The sequence below is a fragment of the Ranitomeya variabilis genome, chromosome 4 (assembly GCF_051348905.1).
Source record: "Ranitomeya variabilis isolate aRanVar5 chromosome 4, aRanVar5.hap1, whole genome shotgun sequence".
Taxonomy (NCBI): domain Eukaryota; kingdom Metazoa; phylum Chordata; class Amphibia; order Anura; family Dendrobatidae; genus Ranitomeya; species Ranitomeya variabilis.
The window spans coordinates 566,492,267-566,504,405 of NC_135235.1; the positions used below are offsets into that span (position 1 = coordinate 566,492,267).

At 45.1% G+C, this 12,139-nt stretch overlaps 1 protein-coding gene across 2 annotated transcripts in view; it reads left to right on the forward strand.

Moving 5' to 3' along the window:
* PHACTR3 (phosphatase and actin regulator 3) overlaps positions 1–12,139 on the forward strand; it is a 257,076-nt gene that overhangs the window by 58,796 nt on the left and 186,141 nt on the right. For both annotated transcript variants that reach the window (XM_077252829.1, XM_077252831.1), the window contains exons 2-3: positions 3,400–3,561; positions 3,864–3,950. In XM_077252829.1, the coding sequence (XP_077108944.1) occupies positions 3,400–3,561; positions 3,864–3,950 (249 nt within the window). The remainder of the gene's footprint in view (positions 1–3,399; positions 3,562–3,863; positions 3,951–12,139) is intronic.

Consider the following 12,139-nt stretch of genomic DNA (forward strand, 5'->3'; position numbering starts at 1 on the left):
TTGTACTGTATGGATCAATATGTGGAGCCTATTGTTCTGTATGGAGCAATATATGGGGCCCAGAATACTGTAAGGAGGACTATGTGGTCCTCATAATACTGTAATGAGGACTATATGGTGCCTATAATACTGCATGGAGGACTATGTGGTGCCCATTATACTGTGTGGAGCAATATATGGGACCCATAAGTTAAATCTTTGGCATTGTAGTTTGGGAGCCTTCCACTTTGTGCTATTAGTCCATTGCTGCCTGTAGTGTCCTAACAAGGTCCTCGTTCTCTCCTGTCCTGGGACATTACCTGTATGGTGGGCAGCTTGAGCCGTTTCTCTGGGGTCTCGGTATACAGTGACTCCGGGCTCTGGAATGCTGTTGTACCTCAGGTTTAATGGGGCAGGTTACTTTCAGCTCTCTGCCCTCCGGTTCTGCTGTTGGACTTGCAGTTGCCCACAACGTTGGGCTCCCGGTGCCTGGCTTCTACGCTCTGCTTAGAGGGGCCCAGTCACAACCCTCCTCTAGCTCCTATCACTCCTCTGCTCTTTCCCTGTCTCTTGTCTGCACCAGACTAACTAACTCCTCCTCTAGACCAGGATGTATATCAGGGAAGCTCCCTAAAACCGGGTTTTGAGCTCCCCCTTCTGGTCTGGAGTCAGAATGTGTTGAATGTGAGATTACCTGCCAAAGGGATCCCTCCTGTCTCCAGGATGTATATCAGGGAAGCTCCCTAAAACCAGGTTTTGAGCTTCCCCTTTGGCTTGGAGTCAGAATGTGTTGAATGTGAGATTACTTGCCAAAGGGATCCCTCCTGTCTCCAGGCATGGCTTTACCCTCCCCGAGAGGAAGGCAGCACCACTGTGGTACCCGAACTTCTGGGGTGCCACAAAGGCACTATGACTGTCACAGTGTAAGATGGTAATATTATGGCTATCACAGTGTAGTAGAGGGGCACTATGACTGTCACAGCTTAGGATGGTAACACTATCACTGACATAATATAGCATTGTGACACTATGAATGTCACAGCGTAGGATATATAAATTGCCTCTTTAGAGAGGAAGAGGACTTGAACTACATAGTGCCACCTGTTGGAAACCGCAATCCTAAAAGTCACTATCGACCCTTTATTGAGTCTTGCAATATGACTTAGGATAAAAGCCAAATCAGAATCTCAATTCTCAACACGGCGTTTTGGGGTATTGCCCCTCGTCAGTGCGTAGTATGAGATTTGATTTGGCTAGGTGAGAGGCTCCGGACTGGTGACACTATGACTGTTACAGTATGGGAGGGGAACACTGCCACAGTGTAGCAGGGGAGCACACTATGACTCTTACATTATAGGATGGGGGCACTATGACAGACACAGTGTAGGATGGCGATACTATGACTGACGTGAAGGAGACATTGTGGCTGTCACTGTTATGGGGACACTAGAACAGTCACATTGTAAGAAGGGCACTATGCGTGTCTCCGTTACGTGGAGACTGACTGTCACATTGTAAGAAGGGGACACTTGTTTTCACTATTATGGGGGCACTGGCTGTCACTGGACAAGAGGATGTACACTTGCGGTCACTTAAAGGGGGAGGATGTTGGAAACTGTATGACAATATTGTTATCAGTGTAATATTTATGATATTTACCTGTCGTATCTGTCATCTAGTTTTCCTACAATCTTTGATATCAGTGGATACTCTCTTTATGTCCGGCTACGCTCTTCTCACTGCCTATCTCAGCAGTCTTCCCGTTTGGGATTTTCAGTTAGCAGGGGCACAACCTCTGTATTGTAAATGGGACACAGTAGTTGTAAAACTGGAATATTTGGTTTTGTCGGCCACTGACACTGGTTGGGTTTGTAAATGTGGGTGCAAAAGGACACGAGACAGCCCTTCATGTGTAGTATGAAGGTCGGCAGGGGCATCTGTGCAGACTCTTTCCCCTGAGGCCGACTGTATACATAATGGATGCCTCCGTTCCTTGTGTTCAGGCCCGGCCGGTACATTATTTATATCCCGGCTGTGGGCTGCTGCAAATCTGCTGAGTTTTATTCCTCCTCCGTTTTTGATAAATGAGAGTGTTATTAAATTGAGGAGCTGCAGACAATTAATAACAACAGCGGTTTCCTAAAATCGATGACCACAGTTAGTGCATGAATATAGGGAGGGACATGAGTGGTATTAACCCTTACAGGGCTACATATAAAAAGGGGACAATAAAGCAAAAACACAATTCCTATCCCACCCATCACTCATGATATTGTGAATGCGTCAGAAGGTTTTTGCTATGTAATCTGTTCACAGCATGATGTAGGGGCAGAGAGACTGATTTCAGCCATGTGTCACTTACTGGACTGCTTGGTGTAGTTTGGATAGAATACCTGTGTTTTTTCTGCTTTAGATGTAGCAGTGCTCAGAATGCTGAGCTGTGTATAACCCCGCCCACACCACTGATTGACAGCTCCCTGTGTACATTGTCAGAAAGCTGCCAATCAGTAGTAGGGGTGGGTTACATAAATTAGCCTGGCTGGTCTGCAAATGAAATCTAGTCCTGCAGTGGTAATCTAATGCTGATAAAGCATGGACTATATTGAACTCTACAGCACATAGTCTAAAAAGTGACACATAACTGTGATCGAATCATGAACCTCCCACTTCCTTTCAAAGACTTCTCTCGTGCTGCACCAGTTTTCTGAAATGTACTACCCCGAATATTCCAAATACTACCTAGCCCCCACATTTTTAAGCAAGCTCTAAAAACTCATCTCTTTAGATAGGCCTATCACCTCATTTTACTAATCTAATTCCTCCGTTCCCACTTTTTTAATTTTCATCTGAGTCTTGTGCCTTCTATTCATCTGTCCCCTCCATGCACCCAATAGCACTTGATAGCTGTACCTAAACAGATCCTGACCAATGATTGGCTCATACAGCTCAGTAATGTCGTTATGGTCTGTACATGTCTCCGCTTAATTGTAAAGTGCTGTGGAATATGTTGGCACTATAGAAATATTATTATTATTATTATAATAATAACTATTCTAAAGTGCTTGTACTAGCAGGTTACTTTACAATTTACCTATCAGTAAAAATCTTCTCTGTTTTCTAAAACAGAGGGATATATAATTCTGTAGTGTACAGCTTGCCGCCTCAGAGGTGGCTGGTCTCCTAGGCAAAGATCACGTTCTTGCAAGATCTTGAAACTCCCCTTAGGATTTTGATCATCGAAGGCACATTAGTATCTAGGTATAAATGTGCCTTTAACAGATTCTTTTATGGATTGAGGACTCGTTCCCTTGGTATACTGGGTGGAGGTCTAGTTTCATTGTGGAGGATGACCCATTTATCTAGCCCCACTGTTGGGTGAACCATTATGCCAAACGTCCTGTCTTCTCTTCTCACACATAGAGGAGATGGCCCAGTCACCGGTGCTGCGGACAGAGTATCCGGGAACAGGGATGCGGACTCCACCTGCCAGGAGGAACAGTAAGCTGGCAACACTGGGGAGGATCTTCAAGCCTTGGAAGTGGAGGAAAAAGAAAAGTGAAAAGCTTAAACAGTCCACCGCAGGTGAGCGCTGGGGAAAGGGAGGGTCTTTATCCCATATCTCTGCCGTACTGGATTACACCCAGTTTCTCTAAACGTCTGAATGGCAAATTTGCCTGGTTGCATAAAATAAAAATCCTTTATTCTAGCATAACTTTCCCTGTTCAGTCTCCTGCTGAAACTTAAGATTATTACTGAGCTCCCTATTACTCGCCAGATGATCAGACACATTAGATTATTGAATGTCAGATTAATTTGTCACTTTGCTGTATGATGAAATTTACAGATCAAAAGCAATGTCTTCTAATCATTGTATTCATTGCCAGGAATTGTCTCCACTCCCAAGAAGGTCACGTCCCGGCAAACCCGTGATGACATAATCAAGAAGGGAATTTTAGAAATTATGGAAAAAGGTAAATTATAATTCTAAAGATATTATAATATGTAGTGGTATCAACCAGCAGGAGTCGGAAACACTTCCAGGTGAAATTGGCGCCTGTGGGTTCCTTTCCCGCACAGGCCCGTTCGTGGTCGCACTTTCTGCGACCACAATTATTACACCCTTGATGCCAACAGTAATTTGCTTTACTTCAGATTAAAGATGGTGTTCCATCATTTTTATGGGTGTTTCCATAGGGCCATCTCTGCATCCTCCACAGCCGGGTGCAGCTGTGGATCAGGGAAGGCTATCCTTCAGGGTAGGTTATGCTTCATCAGATCTCTGCTGTCCCTTAGCCAACCTCTGCATGAATAAGCTACATTGCACTTGTCTTTGCTGTTGTGAACTTTCCTACTAGACTACTGTAAACTACTACCTGTGGTTGTAAGGTTTGTATATTCTTTGCTCCTTTCTGTATCTTTCTTATAAAATAACTGGTGACTTTAAAGGGATGTATAAGCTTGGTAAGTTTATCCAATATAGGATCAGATACGTATTTTAGCAACTGGATAAAAAATAACCTTTATTAGGTATATTAAAAGCCAAAAAATGGTATGTAAATAATGCAAAGAAAAAGAAATATTATATAGAGGGACCCTAATGTGAATAGTGCCCTATCACCTACACAGAATGGGGAAACACAAAACAAAATAGACAACAATTATAGACTAGCACTGATAGTACTGGAATGACTCACAACAAGTCAAAACATTTCTATTAGTCCAATGGATATGTGCAGACCAATAATACTACAATAATCTGGGTATAGGGACACAAACTGCACCTATTGGAATAAAGTCACGTATTGCACTTGTGTCTCAACCACCATATGTATACCTTAGGTCCATGAAAATTGCATACAATCAGTTTTGTACAGGGCAAAAAAGTGTACTATATGTCCCATACAGTCATCACATGCTACTGTTCATGTGGTCATTAAATCCAATGCCATATATATATATAAGTCAAACCACGTCAACAGCAACCATTCCTCTATCTTCTACCCGTATTATGCCCAGCCTTTGTGTAGAAACTTGTGCTATGGAAAGCGTCTCTCGACGCGTTTCTTCCTCAGATTCGGACAAATCTAGCATTCTCCCCTGATGAATCTGAGGAAGAAACGCGTCGGGAGACGCTTTCCATAGCACAAGTTTCTACACAAAGCCTGGGCATAATACGGGTAGAAGATAGAGGAATGGTTGCTGTTGACGTATATGTGGTGAGATCTACCCAAACACATGGGCTTATTTAATATACATGATCTCATGCATTTCAGTTCCTATTTCACTTATGCCGACCTTTGAACATAACGTGTCATGAATGAATCCATGGGGAACACTCTTATAGCACAAATAAGTAATGTGTATCCCACAACTGCATGGATGGCTTTTTGTTTAATGACAGTTTGAAACGCTAAAGGTGTGCTGCAATTTGCACTGACAGTGGTTTGACTTATATATATATATGGCATTGGATTTAATGACCACATGAACAGTAGCATGTGATGACTGTATGGGACATATAGTACACTTTTTTGCCCCGTACAAAATTGATTGTATGCAATTTTCATGGACCTATGGTATACATATGGTGGTTGAGACACAAGTGCAATACGTGACTTTATTTCAATAGGTGCAGTTTGTGTCCCTATACCCAGATTATTGTAGTATTATTGGTCTGCATATATCCATTGGACTAATAGAAATGTTTTGACTTGTGAGTCATTCCAGTACTATCAGTGCTAGTCTATAATTGTTGTCTATTTTGTTTTGTGTTTCCCCATTCTGTGTAGGTGATAGGGCACTATTCACATTAGGGTCCCTCTATATAATTTTTCTTTTTCTTTGCATTATTTACATACCATTTTTGGCTTTTAATATACCTAATAAAGGTTATTTTTTATCCAGTTGCTAAAATACGTGACTTTAAAGGGAACATATAACATTGGAAAACTACCAGCCCAGCCACCTTACTGAAAGTTTGGCTATGGTTAATTTCCCCCTGAGGAGCTGCCGGCATTCAGTCATGCACAGAATGATTACAGTCATCTATTATACTGGGAGCAATCACTGTAAGCCTCTCCCTGCACTTTGATTGGCAGTTGACATTGCACAAATGCACTGCAGAGCCGACTGTCCATCAAAGTGTTGAGCGCACTCAGAGTCGGACTGTAGCACCTTGGGCCCACCAGAGAAAACCATTCTTGGGACTCACTATGTAGCTACATAGAAATAAATACAAGACCACCAATGGTGCGGTAAAACACGCTAATATCAGGGCATAGTATAAGGTAATAAAATTAAGCACACCAGTAGCGCTTCAGAAACTGTGAATCCTGCAGCGGATACAAATACAGTGCCACCCTTCTGTATTAGTAGCTATAAACAGGTATATATATAAAAATAATCCGCGCTGGGTTCTCCAGTTTTGTGACCACTAAATACCTCCAAAAAACAATAAATATTTGCACCTTTTATATGACTTTAAAAAACTATTAAAAAATAAGTTTGTGCTGTGTTTTAAAATAGCTCCACTGTGGAGCACGACATTACCATAAGGAAATTCTGAGCGAGATAATAAATAGATTTTTTAGCCCCCCCATAGAAGATAATGTAGTTAGCCTCATAGAATATAATGCAGCCCCCATAGAATATAATGTAGCCCCCCCATAGAATATAATGCAGCCTCCTCATAGGGGATAATGCAGCCTCCCCAGAATATAATGTAGCCCCCTCAGAGTATAATGCAACCCCCCTCATAAGGTATAATGCAGCCCCCCCCATAGAATATATTGTAGCCCACTCATAGGGTATAATGCAGCCCCCTCTTAGGGTATAATGCAGCCCTTTCATATAGTATAATGCAGGCCCCTCAAAGAATATAATGTAGCCCCCTCAGCGTATAATGCAACCCCTCATAAGGTATAATGCAGCCCCCCATAGAATATAATGCATCCCCTTCATATAGTATAATGTAGCCCCCTACAGAATATAATGTAGCCCCCTAAGAGTATAATGCAGCCCCCTCATAGGGTATAATGCAGACCCCCTCATACAGTTTAATGCAGCCCCCTCATAGGGTATAATGCAGCACCCCTCATAGAGTATAATGCAGCCCCCTCCATAGGGTATAATGCAGCCCCCTCAGAGTATAATGTAGCCCCCCTCATAGGATATAATGCAGCCCCTTCATAGGGTATAATGCAGAACCCCTCATAGGGTATAATGCAGCCCCCCTCATAGGGTATAATGCAGCCCCTCTCATAGGGTATAATGCAGCCCCTTCATAGGGTATAATGCAGCCCCCTCAGAGTATAATGTAGCCCCCCTCATAGGGTATAATGCAGCCCCTTCATAGGGTATAATGCAACCCCTTCATAGGGTATAATGCAGGCCCCCTCATAGGGTATAATGCAGCCTCCTCTCCCACTGTCACAGGGATACAACGAGGGCGAGAGCTAAAAACCTGGGCCCCTGCAATTTCCCTCAGACTAGGGAAATCCTGTCTGACCCTCTACCTGAAGCTTACACTGAAGGTGTGCATGTTCAGGCCTCCACCCTCACCCTGACTCCTGATTCAGCCCTAGACTGAATACCACCGCCCACCACCCAGTGAATGCAATAGACCAATACCCGCAGTTATAACAAACAAGGATAAAGGAAAATATACACCACGCCGCAGTCAATCAGGAATACACTATAACGGTGCAGGGCAAAATAAATACAAATATAGGAAGGAGTAAATAAGACAAGGAAAATACACCACCAGCAACGATTCTCCAACAACCAGCTCTTCACTCCGGACCGAGATAACTACGGATAAGACAGAAGCTATAATCGGCGACGCCCAAAGATCAGGAGAACCATTTAAAGGAAATGGGCATGGCCCAGCTTCCAATCCGAGGATCAGATAAATTAACCCCGGAGCAGCCAGACGAAAACTAGCCGACACCAATGAGCAAACAGTGGTCAAACGCGGAATTACCGCTGTCTGTCAGACGACCTGGTCTGAACTGTGTCCGACATGACAGTACCCCGCCTTCTACGAGGGACCCCAGGGCCCTCACGGCTTATAGGACCCGGCTTGTCCGGATGGCGACGATGAAAACACCTGACCAGCCGATCCGCATGAATGTCCGAGGCTGGTACCCAGGACCTCTCCTCAGGCCCATAACCACGCCAGTGTACCAAATATTGTAAAGTGCGGCACACCACACGAGAGTCAACCACCCTGGAGACTTCAAATTCTAGGTTACCATCCACCAAGACTGGAGGTGGCATAGGCACCGCGTCCGCAGAACCCACCACGTTCTTAAGAAGAGACCTGTGGAACACGTTGTGTATTTTATACACCGTAGGGAGCTCCAGTCAATACGCTACTGGGTTAATGACCCAGTCCTCCAGACTGATGACAACTGTGTTCCTAACTGGTCTTCCTCCGGAACGCCGGAAGAGCCTCTCTGACTCAACGTACAAAACTGAGGATGTAGCCTGTAAACACAAAAAAACGGAGACTCCCCAGACGACTCCTGGCGGTGATTATTGATGGCAAACTCAGCCAAAGGAAGAAAGGTAGACCACTCCTCCTGGTTATCAGAGACAAAGCAGTGCAAGTACTGCTCCAAATTTTGGTTCATACGCTCGGTCTGACCAGTTGACTGGGGATGAAACGCAGACGAATGGGACAACTTGATCCCCAGCCGTGAGCAAAATGCTTTCCAAAATTTTGCTACAAACTGAGTACCCCTATCTGACACAATGTCAGACGAAACTCCATGAAGCCTGACCACCTCCTGCACAAACACCTGAGCAAGAGTCTTAGCGTTAGGTAAAGAAGGCAAAGACACAAAGTGCGACATTTTTGAAAACCGATCCACAATCACCAAAATGACCGTGTTCCCAGCTGAGGGAGGCAAATCCGTGATGAAATCCATGGAGATTTCAGTCCATGGCTTACTAGGTACCTCCAGAGGAAGTAGTGTGCCAACAGGACGGGAGCGGGGCGTCTTCGCCCTAGCGCACGTGGTGCAAGCTGACACATATGAGACCACGTCCTGTTGGATTTTGGGCCACTAAAACCGACGTGACACCAACTCCAAAGTACCTCTAACCCCTGGGTGGCCAGCCAGGACAGTATCATGATGCTCCGCCAACACCTTTAGGCGGAGATGAAGCGGTACAAAAGATTTGTTGATGGGAAGCTCAGATGGTACCTCCTCCTGAGCCTCGGCAATCTCAGCCTCAACCTCGGTAGTGAGGGCTGAAACCACAACACCCTTTTGGAGAATGGGTACTGGGTCTTCCCAAGGTTCTCCCCCCGGAAAACACCTGGACAGAGCATCCGCCTTAGTGTTTTTAGACCCTGGTCTGTAAGTGACAACAAAGTTGAACCGCGTGAAAAACAATGCCCAGCGAGCCTGCCTGGGAGACAGACGCTTGGCAGACTCCAAATACAGCAGATTCTTATGGTCGGTAATAACAGTGACCTGATGTACCGACCCCTCCAAGAAGTGTCGCCATTCCTCAAAGGCCAACTTAATAGCCAACAACTCCCTGTTGCCGATATCGTAGTTACGTTCAGCGGACGACAGTTTTTTGGAGAAATAGGCGCACGGACGCAAACCACTCAAGGATGAGCCTTGAGATAGTACCGCCCCCACACCAACCTCAGACGCATCGACTTCCACGACAAAGGGTTTAGATACGTCTGGCTGCACAAGAATGGGGGCTGAAACAAAACTGTTCTTGAGAAATTCAAATGCGCGAACAGCAGCCTCAGGCCAAACAGAGAAATTGGTACCCTTTTTAGTCATGTCAGTTAGCGGTTTAGCAATGATAGAAAAATCCTTGATAAATTTCCTATAGTAGTTAGAAAACCCAAGGAACCGCTGAAGTGCTTTCAGATTATCAGGACGTTCCCAATGCAGCACCGCTTGCACCTTAGCGGCGTCCATTTTAAAACCAGAAGCAGACACAATATAACCCAAGAACGGCAACTCTTGAGCAAAAAATAAACATTTCTCAAGTTTAGCATACAGCTTATTCTCTCTGAGAAGCTGTAACACCTGCCTGACATGATCTAAATGAGCATCACGGTCGCAAGAATATATGAGGATGTCATCTAGGTACACGATAACGAATTTCCCCAAAACATGCGAGAACACATCATTGATGAAATGTTGGAACACTGCAGGTGCGTTAGTTAACCCAAAAGGCATCACCAAATTTTCAAAATGACCCTCAGGGGTATTAAAAGCCGTCTTCCACTCATCACCTTGACGGACTCTTATGAGGTTGTACGCCCCCCTGAGGTCAAGCTTGGTAAACTACTTAGCACCTGCCACCTGGTTGAACAAGTCAGGCATCAGTGGCATAGGGTATGGATCATGAACCGTAATCTGGTTCAGCTCCCTGAAATCCAAACACGGGCGTAATCCGCCATCTTTCTTCTTCACGAAGAAGAACCCTACTGCCACCGGCGAGGATGACGGCCTGATGTGCCCTTTGCTCAAACTTTCAGAAATGTAATCCTTGAGCGCTTGTCTCTCCGGACCGGAGATGTTGAACATCCTTGCTTTAGGCAACTTGGCCCCTGGTTTAAACCTGATAGAACAGTCATAGGAGCAGTGTGGCGGCAACTCTGAACAACCCTTCTCAGAGAACACATCCGCATAATCCTGAAGTGACTCAGGAACGCTTGAAGTCACAGCGGACACACATGTGGCCAGGCAATTCTCCTGACAGAAATCACTCCACTGGATTATGTCCTGAGTTTTCCAGTCAATCACCGGGTTGTGTGTAGACAACCATGGAACCAATTGTGCCGGAAGACTCTTGAGCACCTTACATGTGACCTGCTCGAAATGAACAACCCCAATGTGGAGTTTAACCTCAGCCACGAACTCAGTAATCTCCCCCTGTGGAAGAGGAGCAGAATTGATGGTGACCACACGGATAGGATGAGGCAGTTTTTCAACCTTAAAACCAGCAGTGCGCGCAAACTCCTCATCAATAAGATTTGTGGCGGAACCACTATACACAAAAATAGTGATTGGTATCTCTCTGCCAGCGACAACAACTTTGGCAGGGAGCATGCACTGAGAAATCATCATGGAGGATATACATAAGCTCAGACTGGACTCCTCCACACCCTCTGAGCTCAGAAGTTTTCCGCCGTTGCGGCAGAGGACAGATATTAATAAAATTACCAGTTTTACCGCAGAAAAAACAGACTCCCTGCTTCCTGAGTACAGGGGTATGATTCTTAACATGTGACACCCCTACGATTTGCATAGATTCCGTGGGCTCACCTGCAGCAACCTCACGTGAACCTAAACCTTCACCCACAGGCGGCGTCTCATGATTCCCCTGACGCAAACGGCGATCAATGCGGACAACAAGACTCATAGCGGAATCTAGTGAAGCAGGAGTCTCGTACATCAGGAGGGCTTTTTTAACCCTATTAGAAACTCCATGAATAAAGTGACTCCGCAATGCTGGCTCATTCCACTGAGTGTCAACCGCCCAGCGGCGAAATTCAGAACAGTAATCCTCTGCAACATTCTCCCCCTGGCAAATAGTGCGTAACTTAGATTCTGCTAGAGCCATTCTGTCTGGATCGTCGTAAATGTGTCCTAGAGCAGAAAAGAAACCCTCCACTGAGTTAAATGCAGCAGAATCAGACGGCAACGAAAATGCCCATGCTTGGGGATCCCCGCTTAATAATGACAACACCAGGCCCACACATTGAGCCTCATTACCAGAGGAGATCGGGCGCATACGGAAATACAGTTTGCAAGCTTCACGAAAAGAAACAAATTTACTGCGTTCCCCAGCAAATTTGTCAGGCAAAGGAAACTTGGGCTCGTTAACTCCTCCTGTCGCTCCAGCCTATATATTAGATACTGCTAGTCCCTGTTGCTGCACTGCTCCCCTCAACTCAGTGACCTGTAGGGACAGCGCCTCCAACTGGCGGGTTATGGAAGTCATGGGATCCATGACAAAACACAGAGAAGAGAAAAAAAAAAAGGAACCCCCTTTTTTTTTTTTGTTTTTTTTTTGTTAGGCCGATTATAATGTCACGGGGATACAAGGAGGGCGAGAGCTAATAACCCGGGCCCCTGCAATTTCCCTCAGACTAGGGAAATCCTGTCTGACCCTCTAC